Genomic DNA, 21,999 nt, shown 5'->3' with positions numbered 1-21,999 from the left:
CGCTTTGGTAAAGGAGTAATGTTCATTAAATGTATATTTGGCTATGATGGTGAGTTGTTTTAAAAATGTTTTATGGCATGATTTATGTGATGGAAATAATAGATAATATGTACGTGAGCATTCGGCTATTGTTTTAGGTTCAAGTTGACGAGTATGAAAAATTAGTCTTATATGCATAAGTAGTTAGCAAAGTGGTTAAGCTACCGAATTTAATTATTAAATGAGTTCTAAGCTTGCTGAATTTTGAGATGTGATTGGGAGTAAATTTGACATGAGCATATTTTGTTAATGATATATTGATAAATGTTGAGTTATGATACCATGAAATGAACTTAATTATCAAATTCTTGAATGCGTTTATAATTAAGTAAGGTTAATAATAGAGCAATGAGTGGCTAGTAGAATCTAGTAGTCTTCTTGTTATATTCGCCATGAGTTTGTATAATTGGTTGGTAATAGATTAAATTTGTTTATGCAAGCTCAAGAGCTTAGGAGTCTAATTAGGAAAAGAGAACAAGCTACCTAACCGAATAGTCGATCTGTAACCGTTCGGCAATTTCCGAGGTAAGTTATTAAGTATATGAGTTTGATTCCTTTGTAAGTTTTAAGCGATTAAAACGTTGAGTAAATTCAACCATAATAGGGCATAATGGGTCGATTTAATAGGATATGATGTGGCCATGATATGTCTTAAACTCAAATGGTAAGTTCATAAGTGTTTGGACTTGGAAATTTAAGAGCAAATTGTGATAATTTGCTTGGACAGCAGCAGTAATGTGAATTTAGAAAATCACTATAAATTGTTGGTATGGAATTATAGGCTGAATAAAATATGAAATCAAAGCTTAGTTGGTCTAGTTTCTTATAAAAGAGACCGCGGAAGTAAAGAAATTTCCCATAAAGAGATATTTAAAGTTGTGCGGGACAGTGTCGGAATGACTCCGAAATCCCCTGTTCTGTTTTTGGAAATTCATTATAATTTGTACAAAAATGGTTATAAGATAATAGTTATATGCTTAGACTCCTTAATGAGTCTAGTTTCAATTGGAATCAAATAGAACACATTATGAATTCTGTACAATGAAAAATTTGATTCGTAGTGAAGAGTGGTCAGATTAGTCAAACAGTGAAACAGGGGAAACTTTAAGAAAAATATGGTATTGATTGGCCAAACCTAAAATTCTGAAAATTTTATGGATGGAAGATATATGAGTCTATATTTAGAGAAAATTAACGGCAAGTGATTTGGAGTCTGGTAGCTCCGGTTATAAATAATTTAGTGACCATTGCTCAGGAAAACAGCTCGTAGCGAATATGTGATTTTGTTGTAAACATGGATAAAAACTTGTTTTGGTTGCTCATAAGCTATTGATGGAACCCATACTTGAATTCTAAATCGTGATATTGTAAAATGATATATGAGGGCTAGATGGATCTTTGATATTAAAATTTGTGAAAATGTATATATATGTGATAAGGCCTAATGGCCGATGTGATGAATGTGAAGGTGTATGTATATGTGATAAGGCCTAATGGCCGATGTGATGAATGTGATGGTGTACGTATATGTGATAAGGCCTAATGGCCGATGTGATGAATGCGAAAGTGTATATATATGTGATAAGGCCTAATGGCCGATGTGGTGAATGTGAAAGTGTATGTATATGTGGTAAAGCCGAATGGCAAATGTGAATGTTGTAACATGTGATTAAATGTACATGAAACTTGGAAATATGTTCCGGGTGAGATCTGATGACTACGTGCGGAGATTTTGACCGGGTAAGACCCGATGACTACGTGTGGAGATTATGACCGGGTAAGACCCGATGACTACGTGTGGAGATTATGTCCGGGTAAGACTTCGTAATAAGAATTGCTTATAAATATAAGCAATGCGAAAGGTTAAACAGGTATGTACTCTAAGTTTATATATGATGCATACGAGAGTAATCTATGGGACTATTCCTATGTTTATGTGACATCAGATTAGTGTGAGAGGTTATGTGAAATCATACGATATATCTATGTCACATGAGCTCACTTTTATGTGAGAGTTTATTTGCCTATTGTAAATGATAAGATGTGCATATTCGGTAAAGGGATGGTATGCCTGAAGGAAGAGTGAAATAAAAATATGAACAACTATGTTATAATTTGGTTGTTATCTGTTGACACTGCTTAAAACTTACTAAGCATTGTAATGCTTACTCCGTTTACTCTGTTTCCTCGCCTATAGGTCTCATTCTTGAAGCTACTGAGCTCGGGGATCGTCGACAACTAGTCACACTATCACTATCCATTGTTTGGTACTGCTATGTTTTGGAATATCTTATGGCATGTATAGAATAGACTAGTAGTGAGAGGATATTTTGATTAATGTATAGGACTACTCTCTCGTTTGTTGGTCATAGACCCTTTGATTTTGTATAAATTTTGGATAGCCATGCGAAAATGGCTTGTATACACTTTGGCATGGTATCATAATCATTTTGTATGTTGTTCATTAAGAGATGTGGAAATGTTTGGAATCGATTAGCCCTTGGAAGGGTTAATCGTGATCATCTTTTGTACCATGTATGCTAAAAGGGCTAGTTGAATCAAGGAAATTATGAAGTAGGTAAAATCTACCTTAAGGACAGAGGTAGATAGCTGCAGTGATGTGGATGTGAAAAATCACTAAAAATAGTAGGAATGGAATTAAATAGTGAATAAATTATGTAAATAAACCTTGATGAATCTACTTTCATATGGAAGAAACGGAACGGTCATATGAGTTGTATGTTAAGAGATATTTAGGTTTTCGTGAAACAGGGCCAGAACGGTTTCTGGATTCCGTGTTCTGACTTTGGAAATTCATTGTAAATTAACCAGAGATAATTAGGAGTCATGCCATATATGTATAGATTCCTCTTTGAGTCTAGTTTCTATAGAAATAAACTACATCAGTATTGAAGCCCTGTACAGGGAGATAGCCAGGTCGTAACACATGAAGGTCAGTGTAGTCTCACCCTGTAACAGGGGAGACTTTAACTAATAAACTGTACTAATTGGCCCGACCAAAAATTCTAGAAAAAAATTTGTAGATGCATATATGAGTCTAGTTTCATGGAAAAGTTACGAAACTAGTTTTTGAGTTTTGGAACTCAAGATATGATTTTTAAAGTGATAGTGACGCAGTTAGCTAACTGCCTAGAAATTTTTAAAATGGACTGTGAAAGTGAATGGTTTAAGCCGTTAACCCCTCGTGTCCGATTCCGGCAGCGGACTCGGGTACGGGGTGTTACAAAAAATGTCATGACATTAGGGTTATATGATATCCCATGTAAGACCATGTCTGGGACATGGCATTGGCATCGATATGAGATCCCATGTAAGACCATATCTAGGATATGGCATTGGCATCGATATGTGATTTCGTGTAAGACCATGTCTGGGACATGGCATTGATATGAGACATCGTGTAAGACCATAGTTGGGCTATCGGCATCAATATGTGTGATCCCATGTAAGACCATATCTGGGATATGGCATTGGCATCTTACTATGTGTACAAGTTTCCCCGAGTATCCTTTAGTATTCCAAGTGGTTCACCGGATAATTCAAGGATTATGTCAAAGATGTGAAAAGGTATAATCATGTTGAAAGGGTACAAGTATGTACGAAAAATTCATGAGTAATGAACTCAATGTATATTGGACATTTGGTAAGAATGTAAATGAGTAATTCATACATATGAGAATGATTTTGTGATGACCATGTGATTATAGGTCTATACTTTTAATGTATAAATATGTGGCAAATTTGACTGATGATCATGTGTGAGGCTTTTAGGCCAAATTAAATTGAGACATGTTATGTTTATCCCTTTACCTTATGGCATAATGAATATGAAAGGAGAAATGGATTGGCATAAATTCCTATTTAAAAATGATTATGAAAGAGTAAATTTAGCATTAAAATAGTTTTGGACTGCAGCAGTAGTATCACTTTGAAAAATCACCAAAAATTATATAAAAATACTTTGGGGTTTAAATTTATATGTTTAAATTATAAATTAGTTTATTTTCAAGAGAAACAAAAGGGAACATCATCTGAATCTCGTACTAAGAGATAATTAATTTTTATTGAAGAAAGTTTGAAACTATCGAATAGCAGAACAGGGATGAATTTGAAGAATTAACTGTACTTATTAACTAAACCATAAATTCTAAAAATTTTATGGAAGGAATATATTTGAGTCTAGTTTTGGAAAAATCAAGCGGATCTTAATTTATAATTCTGTAGCTCAAGATATAAATAATTTAGTGACTATGACTCAAGTGGACAGTTTTGTTATTAACAGTAAATAATTGATTTGATATGTTTAAGCCTTGATTATGGTTGTGTTGGTAACTTAATTGTGCCATGTTAAGTGCCATTGAAAGTGTGTATGTGAGTGTGCAAATGAGGGTGGCCAATGGCTTGGTAAATAGCCATTTTCTTGGCTATATGGGCAGAGACACGGCCGTGTGTCTCAGTCGTGTGAAGGACACGAAACCGAGACACGGGCGTGTGACTTGGCCGTGTGATCCCAAATTGTGCATTACGTCATAAACAGAGAGTTACACGGGCTGAGGAAATGGGCGTGTGTGACCACACGGCCTACCCACACGGGCGTGTGACCTCTGTTTTGATGAAAAATTTTCTAAGTTTTCCAAAATTTCTGGTTTACTCCAGAACCACTTCCAATGCATGTTTTGGGCCCTGTGGACCCGTATAAGGGACAATATGCATGTGTATGAATGGTTTTAACATAATGAAATTTTATGGCCCGTTTTTGTATGATTGGTTATGTTTAAGTTCGATAATGTCTCGTACTCTGTCCCGAAGTCAGACACGGGTAAGGGATGTTACATCTATTGGTCGCCATAGTCAAGCTATGTTCTTACACCCTAAACTTCTTCGAGGTGTCTCCCTAAAAGACCTTACCATCGTTGTGATGTTGCTCTATGGAACCTATAAACCTTTGTCACGATGTCGTGTGAGACAGTTGATATTCTTTAGGTTCACATTTAACCTTCAGGCTCGAACATCGAAGAGTCCCCTCTACAAGGCTCGAAGCTTCGTACATCATGGTTTGCACCCAGAAATATCGAATTGTGAAATCTAACTGAAATTTAATTTCCTTATCTATCCACCTATTCCTCCATTTCGTCATTTCTAACATTGATGCTAGAACACCATAGTGTCCCTTTGTAAGGTTAGGAGCTTCACACATCAAAGTTTGCACCCAGCCACTTTAGATGGCGGTACACGGAATCTCTTTTTCCCCAAACCATTCATCCCTTCAATAATTTCCCTCCATACTCCACAATTCATAAACACACAGGCACATGCATTTTATCACATGAAATGGTAACATGGTGTATGCAAATTTTATATATTGTACCACAATTAATTCATGCATATCGACATACTTGTGAATACTCATATACCTACTCATCCTTATGAAGACATATCATTCAAAGCACATCTATATATGGAGAATAAAAGCTCACCTAATTTTTCTTTGCCTCATCAGTTTATCCTTTCTAAAGCCGGAGCCTCCATTCTCTCAGCAGCTAAGCATGACAACCAAAGTCATAAATTAAACTTAGCAATTTCAGCTTAAAAACTCATTTTCCAGAAACATGCATAACCTCTTAAAAGTTCTACAAATTCTTAGCTTCATTTCTTAAATTTACAAACATCGAAGGACTTAGAACCTTATCAGCTTATTGGATTCTCTACATTTCAGACTCAAACCCCACGATCACTGATCCATGTAGAGCTTCTCGTATTTATCTCTTCTTCAGATCAACCAAGAAGAAAATGGAGAAAAATAAAATAAAATTAAGAAGAACCCTCCCCCCGAGCATTCCCTTCTCAGCTATTTATAGCCCTTCACATAAGGTTTTCAATCTTATAAAAATCATTCATTAATAATCATTTTGTCTCCCACTAAGGAGCCAGTTGGTTCTAGTCCAACCGAACCAAAATTGAAACTCAACTATGTCTAAATTAGACTCTAAATTTTACTGATTTTTTAGTATAAGCTGTCAACTTACGATTTCCTTCAATTTCATCCCTAATTATTACAAATTTTTAGACATAAAGAAAATCGAGTGTGACAGTAGAGTGAGTTTTTTCTTTATTACCTCAAAAGCATCAATACACTCTATGTTAAACATGAAGGGTACATCTTTCTACAATAGTTAATTTAGTGGTTTTGTAATTTGTACAAAATCTTTTATGAATCTTCTATAAAAACCAGCATGTCCTAAAAAATTTCTTACCCTAAGAATTGTAGAGGAATTGGTAGATTTTTTATGACTTCGATCTTAGTTTTGTGCACCTTTAAGCCTCTCTTAAAGATTTGATGCCCTAAAACCATTCCTTCCTTAACCATGAAGTGACACTTTTCTCAATTAAGGATCAAGTTGGTTTCTTCATATCTCCTTAATACCTTTTCCAAATTATCTAAACATTCCCTGAACGAGTCTTCATATACCAAGAAATCATCCATGAACACATCGAGGTCATCTTCTAGCATGTCTGCAAAGATAGCAGTCATGCATCTCATAAAAGTTTTCGGAGCGTTGCATAACCTGAATGACATGTGTTTGAAGCCATATGTACCAAAGGGACATATAAATGTAGTTTTCTCCTAATCATTAAGGTGTATGGAGATCTAGTGGTATCCGGAATATCCACTAAGAAAAGAATATTATTCTCTTGGCTAACTGATAACTTTTGAAAAGAGTTATATTTCATGCATTTAGATCTAGCTAATTATCTGTACTTAGGTACATTTAGTTGCATTTTAGGACATTCCATTAGTATTTTTTTTTTTTAGCATTACATCAGGAGCTTGGATTGTACTTAAATGTTAGTTATTTTTAATTACTTGTGAAAGGTTGTATGCCATGGTAGATTGGTAGGTGCAGGATGAGGAATAAGAAGCAAAGGAGTAAAGGTTTGTCGAGGAAAAATGTTGGACAGTTTGTCAACACAAATGTCGTGGAAATGCCGAGAAGATGTCCAATCAGCACTCCAGTTGAATTTGTACCAAATATATCTACCTGAAAAAGAGGGAAGAAAATCATGGGCTATTGGATTTACCCTAGGGAAAACGATTATAAAAGCCAAAAGAGGAAACCCTAAAAGGGGTGAAAAAACAAACGAGAAAAAATAGAGGGTAGTGGCTGAGTAGAAACAAGAAAAGGAAGACGAATACAGTCTCTCTCAACCACTACAAGATATTGCATCGCTGGAATGTGGGCTGGATAAGCAGAAGCTATCTTCCTAAAGTTATTTCGTTATTTCTTGATTACTTTTATAAATTGATTTGATGGAAACGATGTTGAATTACTTTGGATTTGAATGTTACTTGCCAACCCATGAGCTAAATCTCATAGGGTTGGGATTACTTGATGAAACTCTTATTTTCTTTAATGACCGAAGTGTAGATAAGCTTTAATACAATTTTTTCATTTAATTGTTTTTTTTTACAAAATTGCATGTTTAATGAAATTGAAATTGAATTATATGAGCAAGTGTTCAACCAAATACTTGTAGCAGCCTCTAGACATAGAGCAGTGTTCATACAAAAATAAAATAAAATAATACAGCGTACCGTGCTAAAGGCCTATAGACATATATCGCTTAAGGCAAGGTAACTTAAGGTCTTGTTCTCGAAAGAAACAGGCCATTTTAAGACTCTTCTAAGCATTAGGCTAAGTATGGTTTTGCTGAGACATTACTGTTAGTAAAGGCAGATTTAGTAATCCCGACCTTCCAAATCAATATCGTAAACCTTCTATCATTTGCTGTAGTATCTTCACCATAGCATTTTTTATTGTTCACTTGTTCGTTTGCATATTATTCACGTAATTATTCTCAAATTTTCCATTGCATTCTTACTCTTATCTTGTCACAGCATTTTCCATTATTTATCAGTTACACATATTACACACATCATTATTCCTTCAAATTACCACTACATTCTTAGCATTATTTTTTTCATAACATTAATCATACTTCATTATAATAACTTGACCAATTTATACCGCTCTAATCCCTATGAAGACAATCTCATTTATCATTTTATTATTTGATTTGACATGTATACTTGCACAATTCGCTTATCATTTCACACACGACAAGTTTTTGGCACCGTTGTCGGGGATTGGAAATTGGTGAAATTTGGTTTCATTATTTTCTTTTGTTTTCTTAGTTTTAGCTAACTTGATTATATATAATTACTGTAGGGTTGCCATCAATGCATGAGTAGAAGCATCCTTGTTAACGAAGAGTATTCTTTGAGGAGGAGAAGGGAATTACGTAATATGGCTAGGAAAGGGAATGATCCTGATTTAAATGATCCTGATCTGAATGATCCACTGAATCCAAATGGTCAGGATTTTCATCTTCCTAATCATCGTGTGATAGATGATTAAGATAGACCAATTCGGGAACAGTCTGTTCCAATTTTGGATGATTTGAATCTGGGGATAGTTAGCCATACATATAAGCTCAGCAATTTGAGCTGAAACCGATAGTGTTTCAGATGTTGCAAATAGTAGGAAAGTTTGTTGGATTACCCACTGAAGATCCAAGACTACATTTAAGACTTTTCTAGAAGTCTGTGACTCATTGAGACAACAGAGTGTTCCTAAATACAATTTGCGGCTTAAACTATTTCCATATTCTTTAAGAGATTATACAAGAGCGTGGCTTAATGCTTTATCGTTGGGAATAGTGGCATCATGGAATGAACTTTGCTAGAGATTTTAGTTACGGTATAATCCACCAAATATGAATGCCAAACTTAGAAATGACATCATATTTTTTCTGTAATCGAAGGATAAAACGCTATATGAAGCTTAGGAACAATTTAAAGAATTACTTCAAAAATGTTCGATGCATGGATTCCAACACTGGACGCAGATAGAGATATTTTATATTGGGTTGAATACACATATGAAGATGGTAGTTAATGCTACTGCAAATGGTACCTTGTTGGATAAATCTTGTAATGAAGCATATGATATTTTGGAAAAAATTGCCAACAATTATTATCAATATCCTACCACAGGAGCTGGGATAGGTAAGAAAGCTGTTGGTACCATAGAGCTTGATGTAATCACTTCACAGATAGCCTAAGTATATTCTTTAGCTAATATGATCAAAAAATGAAGAGGCCCGCTACAGTCTAGGAGATGAAATTAGATGAACTATCGTATGTTTATTGCGGTGAAGACCATGTATTTGATAAATGCCCATCAAACCCATCATCTGTATATTACACGGGTAATTTTAACCAGAATAATAACCCTTATTCCAAAACCTATAATCTAAGGTAGAAACAGCATCCGAACTTTAGTTATAATAATCAAGGTGTGGGGAATTTAAACAATGTTGCGAGACAGAATGCTACTGGTGCACCACCTAGTTATAATCATCTTATGCCAATGCAAAATGTTTAATAGGGTCAAACATCATCTTCTACCTCTATTGAAGCCTTGTTGAAGGAATACACAGCTAAGAATGATGTTGTAATTTAGGGCTAGGCTGAGTCCCTTAGAGCTTTTGAGAATCAAGTGGGACAGATAGCAAATGTTTTAAATTCAATGCCACAAAAAGCATTGCCAAGCAAACTGAGAATTTGAGAACACAAGGGAAGGAATGTTACAATGCCATCACTCTCAAATGTGGGATACAGTTGGATAATGTTGTTCAAGATACCATTGTAGAAGAGGACAACTTCAGACTCAATCATGGAAAGAATCAGAACAATCTAAATGCATAATGCACCTGAAAAAGGTAAACAGAAGAACGTTGCAACAGAATAAGATCATGTTGCCAACAAAAATGCCACAACAAAACAATATCAGCAACCTGAAGGATGACCACCTCTACCTTTTCCTCAGTGATTCCATAATTCTAAACAGGATGTTCAGTTCAAAAGATTTTTGGATGTTTTGAAGCAACTCCATATCAACACACCGCTAGTAAATGCTTTGGAGAAAATGCCTAGTTATGTGAAATTCATGAAAGATATATTGTCAAAGAAGTGCAGATTGGGAGAATTTGAGATTGTTGCTCTCATTAAAAGGTGCACAACAATGTTGATAAATAAATTACCTCTAAAGTTGAAGGACCGGAAGAGTTTCACTATCCCATGTTCAATTGGAAATCATTATGTTGGTAAAGCATTATGTGACTTAGGAGCGAGCATTAATCTAATGTTTATGTCTATTTTGAGGAAGCTAGGAATTGGGAAAGCAAGACCTACTACAATTATGTTGCAACCAGCTGATCGATCCTACTCACATCTAAAAGGTAAAATTGAAGACGTGCTAGTAAGAGTAGATAAATTTATTTTTCATGCAAATTTCCTTATTTTAGAATGTGAAGCTGACCAAGATGTGCCAATTATTCTTGGAAGACTTTTCTTGCTACTGGTAGGTCCTTAATTGATGTGCAGAAAGGCGAACTGACCATGAGGGTAAATGATCAATAGATTACTTCCAATATATTTAATGCCTTAAAATATGCTACCGAGAATGAAGAATGCCACGCCATTAGGTTTACAGAAACAACATTAGAGGAACAGTTTGCAAAATTTTTCCACAACAATTCTGATAGTGATGAAGACTTATTTCAATGGAGTGACACAGCAATTTTTGAGGACATTGGTGAACTTATGAAAGCCAACCAGTTTGTGGATAGACCAGAGAAGAAGTTTGAATCCTTAAATTTATCAGATTGCTCTTTTAATCCTCCTAAACCTTCTATAGAGGAACCTCTCACACTGGAGTTAAAGCCTTTATCGTAGCATTTAAAATTTGCATATTTGAGAGATAACAACACTTTACCAGTAGTAATTTCTATCGAAGTTGACACCCGAACAAGAGGTCAAGTTGTTAGAAGTCCTTCAGCAATCTAAGAAGGCATAAGGATGGACACTTGCTAATGTAAAGGGAATTAACCCTGCTCTCTACATGCATAAAATTTTGTTGGAGGATTGCAATAGTAATCCTATTGAACAGGAAAGAATATTGAATCCGATCATGAAAGAAGTTGTCAAGAAAAATTACATCAAGTGACTTGATGCTGGCATTATTTAACCGATTTCAGACAACTCATTGGTGAGTCTTGTATAATGTGTACCCAATAAACTAGGTGTCTCAGTAGTGAGTAATGATAACAATGAGCTCATTCTTACTCGTACTGTCACAGGATGGAGAGTACGTATGGAGTATCGCAAGCTTAACAAGGCAACTAGAAAGAATCATTTTCCCTACTATTTATTGATCAGATGCTAGACAGATTAGCTGGGAAAGCATTCTACTATTTTTGGGATGGTTATTCAGGGTATAATAAGATTTCCATAGCTCATAATGACCAAGAAAGTACCACCTTCACGTGCCCACATAGAACTTTTGCCTTTAGACGGATGCCATTCAGATTATGTAATTCCCTGGCAACTTTTCAGCGTTGTATGATGGCCATATTCTCAGACATGGTGGAGAACTTCCTTGAAGTCTTCATGGATGATTTCTCTGTATTTGGAAATGATTTTAAAGATTGTTTAAAAAAATCTGGAATTGGTTATGTGCTATTGTGAAGAAACAAATTTTGTTTTGTTCTGGGGCATAGGATATCACAACGAGGGATTGAAGTGGACAGAGTAAAAATTAAAATAATATAAAATTTGTCACCTCCCACTAGTGTTAAGGGTATTAGAACGTTTTTAGGTCATACGAGATTTTATAGAAGACTCATTAAGGATTTCTCAAAGATATCTAAACCCTTGTACACCTTGCTGTAGCAGAATAGACCTTTCAATTTTGATGAACATTGCTTGGTAGCTTTCGAGGAATTGAAGAAATAGCTGGTAGCAGCACCAATTGTAATAGCTCCGAAATGGACACTTCCTTTTGAACTCATGTATGACACCAGTGATTATGTTGTGGGAGCAGTGTTGGGGCAAAGGAAAGACAAAGTACTATGTGCACTATATTATGCGAGTAGAACCCTGACGAATGTGCAGCTTAACTATACCACCACGGAAATAAAGTTATTGGTTGTGGTGTTTGCATTCAATAAATTCCACTTTTATCTAGTTGGTTCCAAGGTTACAGTCTACTTGGATCACTCTACTATTAAGTATTTTGTGTAACACCCCAAACCCGTGACCGTCACCGGATTTGAAAACGTGGTGTTATCGGGCTTGCTTCCCTTATTTCTCTCTTTGTAATATCTGATTGCTGTTCCAGGTAGGCTAGCTAACTGCATCACTGTCGTCTTAAAAATCATATCTCGAGTTTCAAAACTCAGAAACTGATTCCGTAAATTTTTCCTGAATTTAGACTCATATATCTATCCATGGATTTATTTCTAGAATTTTTGGTCAGGCCAATTGGTACAGTTTATTAGTTAAAGTCACCCATGTTACAGGAGTTGACTACATTGACCTTCGCGCGTTACAACTTGAATATCTCTCTGTACAGGGCTTTAATACTGGTGCCGTTTGTTTCTAATGAAACTATACTCAAAATGAAATCTGCACATATAAAGCATGACTTCTAATTCTTTCTGGATAATTTATAGTAAATTTTCAAAGTCGCGACAGGGGACCCAGAAACCGTTCTGGCCCTGTCTCACGAGAACTTTAATATCTCTCAGTATACTGCTCATATGGTCGTTTCATTTCGTCCATATAAAATTAGATTCATCAAGGTTCAACTTCATAATTTATTCACTATTTAATTCTACTTCTACTATTTTTAGTGATTTTTCAATCTCATCTCACTGCTGCTGTCCGCAACAGTTACTGCAGTAGGCTATGCCAATTTCATGAATCTTTCCTTGGCCTTACTAATCATCCATCATACATGACACAAATTATGGCCACCTTATCAAAATAAAAGTTTCTAAGACTCGTGGCTATAGGTTCTAGCATCCCACTCGACGACCACATAGGCCATTTTCACATGGCTTAAAGTTTACAACCCACAATTCAACAAAACATAATAGCCTATACATGCCAAATGTTCTCCTAGTTCAACTACGAAGACAATACCAAAAGGTTTCCAGCGGTGTGATGACTTCAACGACGGTTCCGAGCACGCAACAATACGAGTCCAAGAGACCTAAAATGGGTGACAAAAAAAAACACCGAGTGAGTTTATAACTCAGTAAGTCATAAGCATTCATCAACCATCCATTAGTAAAATTTTCACAACATGAAACGAGAACGAGGCTAGGTACTTCATCCATATTGGAACTATACCATAATTCCTCGGACCTTTCGGTTCAATCTCATTCCAAGTCATACATCCACATTTCATATTCTATACAATAAGATAATTGAGGCATTTTTACACACCAACTCATTCACACCACAATCATACAATTGCAATCATCACATAGATTTAAAGCTTACCACGCTCAACCCCGAGCAAGAACGTATTGCCTATTCGTCATGAGCTCAAGGTACTTACCCGATCCACTGTCCATACTCAACTCGATGGAGACACACCTCCATATAATTGTTCGATCGGAGATATATATATATATATAAATGCGCACACAGTGCTTAATACTCGATTTCGCACACTTAGTGCCATGCGATTTAAGCCCGCACACACAGTGCCATACCCTTCGAGCTCGCACACTTAGTGCCATATATTTCCAGCATGCACACTCAGTGCCATATTTTTCCAGCATGCACACTTAGTGCCATATATTTCCAGCATGCACACTTAGTGCCAATCTAAATCACCGTACACTCGTATTGTTCGCACACTTAGTGCCGAAAGCAACTTTCTACACATTTCACTATTTCTTTTACATTCAACAAATGTCATCATTCCATACACATACATTTTCATTTGTAAATATATATAGCATCCCATTAAACACAATTGCATAAATTTTACAATCATTTAAGCAATATCAAATACGTGCTTAATGACTTACCTTGTTTGGGGTAGAACGGTTCCAAATCGGCTACTCGTTTGCTTTCTCCTTTCCTTTGTCCAATTTAGTTCCCCTTTGCTCTTGAGCTAAATCAAACAATTTACCTCTCCATCAAACACAAACATACGGCATTCACATGCATTATTATGGTTATTGCCGAATACTTAACACAACTAAGCTGAAAATTTACTCAATCTCATCTTAATTTATTGCTACTTATTTATCAAAATTTCCAATACAAGGTATTTAACACCTATGCCCATTTATACCCCATATGGCCGAATGCTTCATTCATTACCCAATTAACCATCCAACAATTTTCAACCTCATTACCACCCTTTTTATGTCTAATTGTTTAAATACCCTCAAGCTCATTCACAAGTACTATTATACATCTCATTAAGCATTAGTCATTTTGCAACATAAATTCTATAGCATGGCCGAATACTCATGCACACACACACATAACAACAAGAACTCAATGGCACAAAATTTCCTTTTTGTTAAACATTCGAACTCACTCATCTCCATGCTTTCGTCACAACAACATCAAAACACTCACCAAGGAAGACAACATTCATGGCCGAAATTTAACTCACCTAATAACCTAGTTTCGATTCAAGATTCAAGGAAAATTTTGAACCAATCCTCCAAATCATGCATGCATTTTCAAGAGTGGCATAAAACATACCTTCTTGTATCAAAACACCTTAGTCTAGTAAGCTCCAATGGCTGATTTTCTCAAGCTTTTTCCCCCCTTTCTTCTTAGTATATTCGGCCAAGCAAGAAAAAGATGAGAGGATGGACACTTTTGTTTTTCTCTTTTGTTTTCATCATATCCCTTTTTTTTTTCAATTTCATTTCTTTATTCTTTCAAGCATAATCCATTAACTAAACATGTTTGAAACATGTTTTCCCTTGCCCATCACTCTTGACATGGCCGGCCACTAACCTTAGGAATGGGCTATTTGACATGCAAGTCTATTTATTTTACTTCATCCTTTTATTAATCTCTTAAAATTAGCCACATATATTTAAATCATTTCACATGAGTCCTTTTTCTTTCAATTCACAATCAAATTAACTAAATCAAAGAATTCAAAATTCACACATGCATTTTCACATATTCTAGACAATAAATATTACGTTCGAACATGTCGGTGACTCGGTTTAGCGGTCCCGAAACCACTTCCCGACTATGGTCAATTTTTGGATGTCACATTTTGTGAGCAGGAAATATGCCAAGCCAAGATTGTTTAGGTGGATACTCTTGTTGCAGGAGTTTGACTTGGGAATTAGAGATTAAAAGGGGACTGAAAATCAATTGGTTTATCACTTGTCAATGTTAGAATCTAGAAATGAAGATGGCAATAGAATCTAGAAATGAAGATGGCAATGACAAAATTATTAAAGAAGACTTTCCAGATGAGCAACTGTTAGTTGCCATGGCATTACCTTGGTATGCCAATATAATGAACTTTTTAGTAAGTAGGTTAATGCCACTATATCTCAATAGCCAAAGATGACAGAAATTCCTTCATGATGCCAAAAAGTATTATTGGGATGAACCCTTCTTATTTAAGCATTATGCTGATCAGATAATTAGGAAGTGTGTCCCTAATGACGAAAAACATAGCATTCGACAGTATTGTCATTTAGCTCCTTACGGATAACATTTTAGAGGAATGAGAACTACTGCCAAAGTACTTCAGCTAGGATTTTATTGGCGGAGTCTATTTCTATTCAAGGATGATCATGAATTTTATCAGTCGTGTGACTGTTGTTAGAGGAAAGGAAACCTATCTAGGAGACACGAAATGCTGATGCAAAATGTTTTGGAGATTGAGTTATTTGATGTATGGGGAATAGACTTTATGGGTTTATTTCCACCGTCAATAGGCAACCTGTACATACTATTGGAAGTGGACTATGTCTTTAAGTGCGTCAAAGCTGTTGCACTTCCTACTAATGATGCAAATTTAGTAATGAAGTTGTCGCACAAGAACATTTTCAAAAGATTCGGTATGCCTAGAGCCATTATTAGTGATAAAGGATCTCATTTTGATTGCAAGCTAGTGGATAGTGCCCAGTATCAATATAGGGTGAAACATAAGATTGCCACAGCAAATTATCCCAAAACAAATAGACAAACTGATATTGCTAACAAAGAACTTAAAAAGATTCTAGAAAAAGTGGTGAACCAACTTGTAATAATTGGTCCTCCAGACTAGATGAAGCTTTGTGGGCCTATCATACTACATTTAAAACACCGTTGGGGATGTCACATTTTAAGCTTGTTTATGGAAAGCCATTTCACCTACCTGTTGAACTCGAGCACAAAGCATTTTGGGCTATTAAAAAGTTAAACATGGATTGGGTCACTGTTGAGCATAAAAGGTTGTTAGAACTGAATGAAATGGAAGAATTCAGGGCACAAGCATATAAAAATTCTAAACTATACAAGGAGAAGACCAAACGTTGGCATGATAACAGAATTATGCCATGGCAATTTGAACCAAGGCAACAAGTATTGTTATTCAACTCTAGGCTCAAATTGTTCCTTGGTAAATTAAAATCTCGCTAGTTAAGCCCCTTTGAAGTAGCTCAAGTTTACCCGCATGGAGTTGTTAGTATCAAAAACCTAAAAACGGGAGTCACTTTAAAAGTTAATGGACAATGCTTGAAGCACTTCTAGGGTGCTCATGTAGATCGTGATAAGTAATCCATTGACCTCCAAGTTAGCAGTTTTATTTTTATTTTTCCTTTCTTTAATTGTTTTACTTTCATTTCGTTTTTATTATTTGTTATCATTAATTATTTAATGTTGTTTGATTTCTATTTTTATCTTTGATTAATGAGCAATTTTCTAGATTTTGGAGACAGAATAAAAGTATGGGATTATCAACTGTGATAATAAGAGGAGTTTGTCGCGACATCTCAGAAGGAAATTATACTACGATAAACTGTGTGAATGAATGTCGAGGTATAAGGTAACATGGGTTGACCAAACAGAAAAGTTTAAGGGAGAGATTTTTGGATAGCTGGGTCTATTCTGTTACTAGGGTAGCTTAAGGAGGAGAAGCCAAAACTTTTATTTTAGGGTTAGGTCACCCCATGTTTTCCCCCTAAAATCCCCTTATTTTTCCCTCCTCCACCCCACTAGCTTCCACGACTACACAAGACTGTGACATCTATCATCTTATTGATGAGCTTATGAAAAATGATAAGAAGGAGGACAAAATGAACCCCATGAAGAGGAAGTTGTGCTATAAAGTCAGTGCCCATAAATCCACTCGTAGGGCCGAATGAAGTAACAACACTCCAGTCCAAGCCAGGAAAGTTTATTTTCTCTACGTCATGCATTTTATTTCTTTTGCCATGACATTCTATACATATCTATATTTTTATTTTTCTGTTAAATATCTGTACGTGCATTGAGGATAATACATCCCTTAGGTTTGGGGGTGTATTGTGCATTTAGGCTACATAATATATCTAGTATGCATGTTCATTCTAGTCTCATTAAATTTGTTTTTTCCACTGCCACGTAACTATTAAGTACTATTTTGTCTATGCAGAGTACAATCTTTACTTATAATGTTCGATGATGAGCTTAAATTCTTCAATACACTTAGAAAATGTGACGGGGAATTAGGTAAATTTAACTTAGCTTAGGTTGCTTGAAGATTACCTCCTAAAAATGAGATGTCTTAATGTAACACCCCTAACCCGTATTCAACGTCAGAATAGGGTTACGGAGCATTACCAAACTTATTACACAATTACACATACCATTCTCATACACTTTTCCATTTCAAATATAAACATCATTCATAAACAATCACATTGTCCCTAATACGAGCCTACGAGGCCCAAAACATGCATTAGGAATGGTTCGGGACTAAACCAATAACTCAGAAAAATATTTTTTGGAAAACTTAAAAAATTTTGCAAAATACAGGGGACACATGCTCGTGTGGCCTGGCCATGTGGACATTCGAAATGGGATCACATGGCCATGTCCTAACCCATGTCCTACCTTGTGTAACTCCCTGACTTGGGTCACACGACCAACCACATGGCCATATGACCAGCCAGTATGACCAGCCCGTGTGCCCTTTCACTAGACTGTATGCTAGGCCGTCCCAATCCTGTAGGGTATACTGACTTATGCCACATGGCCAAGTCACACGCCCGTGTGTTAGACCGTGTAATGCATACTGACTTGATTTCTAATTACACACTAGGGGACACAGGGCCGTCTCACTAGACTGTGTGTCACACACAGTTGAGACACACGTCCATGTCTCTGCCCGTGTAGACAAAAATAGGCTATTTACCAAAGCCATTTTGCTCAATCAAATAGCACACACCTACACCAAACCAATTGACACATAACACAACATAAATAGATAATCAAACCAATCTCAATCAAGCCTATGTCATACCATTTCAACACCAACAACAACAAGGCACATATGTACCACAAAATACCATTCAATTCATGCCAATTTTACATTCTTAAATCACCTAAATGATAACTTCCATTTAAGCATCATTTTACCTAAAACCACAAGCATGCCAATTCTCAAATATCAACTATATGATACTCAAATTACCAATTCACAAACAACCATACACCACAAGTATTTACATAACCATTACCAAATGCTTAACAAAGCCATTTGCATATATATATATATATATATATATATATATATATATATTATACGCAACCAAATCAACCAAAATAAGCCAAATCATATGGCCAAAAACATAACAAACCATTCATCAATTACAAGCCAACTCAAATGGCTAAATCCATTACCAAACTATACTAAAATGACCAAAACTCCTATACATGCCAGCTCGAACCACTACGTTATCCATGTTCCAGCTCATTCGTATGCTCATCCTATTCATGCCACCGAACACTGTAATAAACCATCATTTAAAACCATCCTGTTAAAGGGAATCTTTGGATATCGAAGAAGGAATTGGCGCATATATTCATTCTGCGCATCCGACTCTTCTTTGTCTTGACTTCTTGATAACTATGTATTCAAATACCAATATCACACATACCCTAGAGACTGTTCCCACTCTTCTATACCAGCCTAAGCCTAGGTCAAGAGGGAAAGCTAGCCTCACTATACCGATCATGGCTTCTGCACCTAAGTACATCCCATCGACGTTTCCGTGGTAGAAAGTATAATAATAGCGGAGGTTTGTTTTTAAACACTGGTGGGACAAGAAGAAAGGCAATTTCGAGTGCTCATGTGCCAATTTCGGGTAAGGGAATGCTGCAACTAAATATATGAAATAAGGCGATGTCCACAAGTATACGAGTTAGGTTGTAATATAATTTGTACGACGAAGTACAAAAAGTACTCCAATGATCATACCCAAAGAAGGCTTGATTACACTAATATTAATTTCTATGCGAACAAGTCTAACTAGTACTCTAACCAAATTATATTACGATAATTCACAAAATGATGATAAAAAGGAAATTTAGAGAAAGAATAAAATATAGACACAAACAAATTGTAAATATTATCAGATCTAAAGGCAGAAGACTAACTCGTTTCAGTGTTCATAGTTAACTCATATTGCGGGTTCTATCTAATCAGCTAGTCATTAACCTAGCAAGGTCTCTCGGCCTTCCACTAACCTAATGAGTCGACAAATACTATTTATCTCTCGATGTCACAGGTCAGACCAGGTCAGGGTAAGGTTTTCATGGTAGACCATATCGATTTGGGATTCATATCTACCTACATGACTTCCTGGGGTTGTCGATCCTAGGGTTTAAGTTCTTCATTTGCCAACCAATTAATCCACTAAGAAATCCTACATAGTCATCAACTATTCCCACATCCACACATTAATATTCCTAAGGGATTAGCTACTCATTGATCTAACGAACATTATAGATTTGAATTGGAACCGAAACATTTGCAAAATCAAATAAAGAGATTAGAAAGATTTTGAATATATATTGAAACTTGCAGCGTAATTCTTGACAAAGTCTAATGAATCCACAATTCGGATCTCTCAAAGAACAAAACAAGAATAGAAATAAAAACTAAAAGTAAAGACATAAAAACTAAGAATGAAAATGAAATTAAAAGGGAGGCAAAAGCCCACTAAATAGTTCTGAACAATAGTATTTATAGGCCTAGGTTAACAGCCTCTTGTTGACTTAAAATGATTGGCTAATCTTCATTAAAGTATGTTGTACAAATGAAAACACACTTGCTTCATTAAGTGGCCACATCGCATAGGTGTCGCGACACCCTCAAGCTTGTGTCACGACACTGATGCTAGATTGCTTCTTTGGGCGTGTCTTTAGGGTTGTGTCACGACATCCTATGGTTTGTGTCGGAACATCCTCGACAAATTGCTCCTTATGTATTCTACTTGTTTTGTTGCGACATCCCAACTCCGTGTTGCGACATCCCAACTCCGTGTTGCAACATCGGGAGTAGTCCACTGTATTTTTTCCCTAAAGCGATGTCCTGCACACTCACTTGTCATATTAGTCTACCTTTAGGCCTACTTTAGCCCACAATGTCATATAAAATGCCTAAATTGCTCATTTTATTATCTAAGTGCTAATGATGAAAATTAAGTAAAAACATAACTAAATTGCTTTCTTATGAGCTCATTAAGTACAAAAAGGGATTTAATTTGCTACAACGAATTTCGGCAAATCAGTAGGTCTCATTGAATTGGGTGTAATTGAAGCACCCCAATTACACTTTCCAATTCTTATGGGGTTGAAAATTGGAGCAATTATGTGGGTAATTACACCCCAATCCAATTACCCTGTGACTTTCCAAACACTCATACATGATTTAGCTTTTAGAAAGATTTTTATACAATTTAAGTTATATTTTATACAATTTAAGTTATAAAATTTATATTATAAACTTTTAAAGTTATATTATAAATCCTAAAAATAAATTATAAAAATAATTTATGTGTATTTAATAAAGTTATAACAAAAATTATATTATTTCATTTTTAAACAAATTCTAAAATTATGGTCAAAAACTATATTATAAAAAATGATTTATGTATTATAAAAGTGTTATAATATACTCATTTATAAAAAATTATTGTCAAAAAATATGAACATAACTTATTTTTGTGCAAATGCTATGTATTATAAAAAAATAATATCATTATTTATAAAAATATTATATATTTTTCCATAACTTATTTATAAAAGAATAACTTTCTAAATTTATGAAAATATATATTATTTATAAGGAGTGTAATGAAAGTTATTAGACACTTCAAAAATTATTAGACACTTTATAAAACCTCTTTTATGAAGGTTATATATTACAAAATTTTATATTATTTTAAACCTAATTTATGTATTATAAAAGGGTTATAACTTAGCATAAGTCTTTTTTTCTAAAATGAGTTTATATGAGTTTTTATAATCAAGGCTATAGACTTTTTGAACCGTGAACCCAAATATTATGTAGTAGATGCTAATTATTCAAATGCAAAAAGTTTCTTGCACCATAACATGTGGTATTATACCATTTAAGAAAATGAAGCCAAATACAATCACCAGAGATAGCTCGCAAGCTTTTTAATTTGAGACATTCAATGTTTTGAAACATGATTAAGAGAACATTTTTTGTTTTAAAAAAAAAAGATTTATCATATTAACAATATCACCTTAGTATAATAATAATAATAATAATAGATTGTACTAGCATGTTGCTTACTTTATAACTTTACTCGTTAGTAGGATTGAATGATTCATACTTTGTGAAAGAAGGAGATTTTGATAATCTTTACGATACAAATTCAAATGATGAACTTGGTCAAAAACCAATAAATAACGGTAAAGAGTATATGTTAAATGTTAAAGAGGAAATAACCTAACAAATATGAAATGCTAGAGCACTTAGATAAATTGGAATATGATGTAATCATATTATCTATTACTTTCTTAGACTAATATAT

General features: G+C 35.0%; 1 protein-coding gene and 1 non-coding gene across 2 annotated transcripts; one reads left to right on the top strand and one right to left on the bottom strand.

Annotated features, from left to right (window-relative positions):
• Nucleotides 1–8,844: 8,844 nt before the first annotated feature.
• On the bottom strand, nucleotides 8,845–8,951 carry LOC128281730 (small nucleolar RNA R71). Its single transcript, XR_008271993.1, has one exon. It is a non-coding gene; the product is annotated as a small nucleolar RNA R71 (small nucleolar RNA).
• A 55-nt stretch (nucleotides 8,952–9,006) lies between these two features.
• On the top strand, nucleotides 9,007–10,858 carry LOC108481872 (uncharacterized). The gene is made up of 5 exons (XM_017784940.1): nucleotides 9,007–9,159; nucleotides 9,510–9,575; nucleotides 9,972–10,362; nucleotides 10,429–10,484; nucleotides 10,544–10,858. The coding sequence occupies exons 1-5, from the start codon at nucleotides 9,007–9,009 to the stop codon at nucleotides 10,856–10,858; spliced, it is 981 nt and encodes a 326-aa protein (XP_017640429.1).
• Nucleotides 10,859–21,999: the final 11,141 nt, after the last annotated feature.

The sequence above is a fragment of the Gossypium arboreum genome, chromosome 1, assembly GCF_025698485.1.
Source record: "Gossypium arboreum isolate Shixiya-1 chromosome 1, ASM2569848v2, whole genome shotgun sequence".
In the NCBI taxonomy this organism is placed as follows: domain Eukaryota; kingdom Viridiplantae; phylum Streptophyta; class Magnoliopsida; order Malvales; family Malvaceae; genus Gossypium; species Gossypium arboreum.
Note: the sequence above shows the minus strand (reverse complement) of the source record. Positions and strands in the feature narration are given on the sequence as shown.

What these genes read in the sequence shown, in the direction of transcription:
- LOC108481872 (XM_017784940.1), top strand. Translation starts at nt 9,007, where the DNA reads ATGGTAGTTAATGCTACTGCAAATGGTACCTTGTTGGATAAATCTTGT. An exon ending in TTGGTACCATAGAGCTTGAT is followed by an intron (nt 9,160 to 9,509) that starts GTAATCACTTCA and finishes AATGTTTAATAG; the next exon opens with GGTCAAACATCATCTTCTAC. An exon ending in GAAGACTTTTCTTGCTACTG is followed by an intron (nt 10,485 to 10,543) that starts GTAGGTCCTTAA and finishes AATGATCAATAG; the next exon opens with ATTACTTCCAATATATTTAA.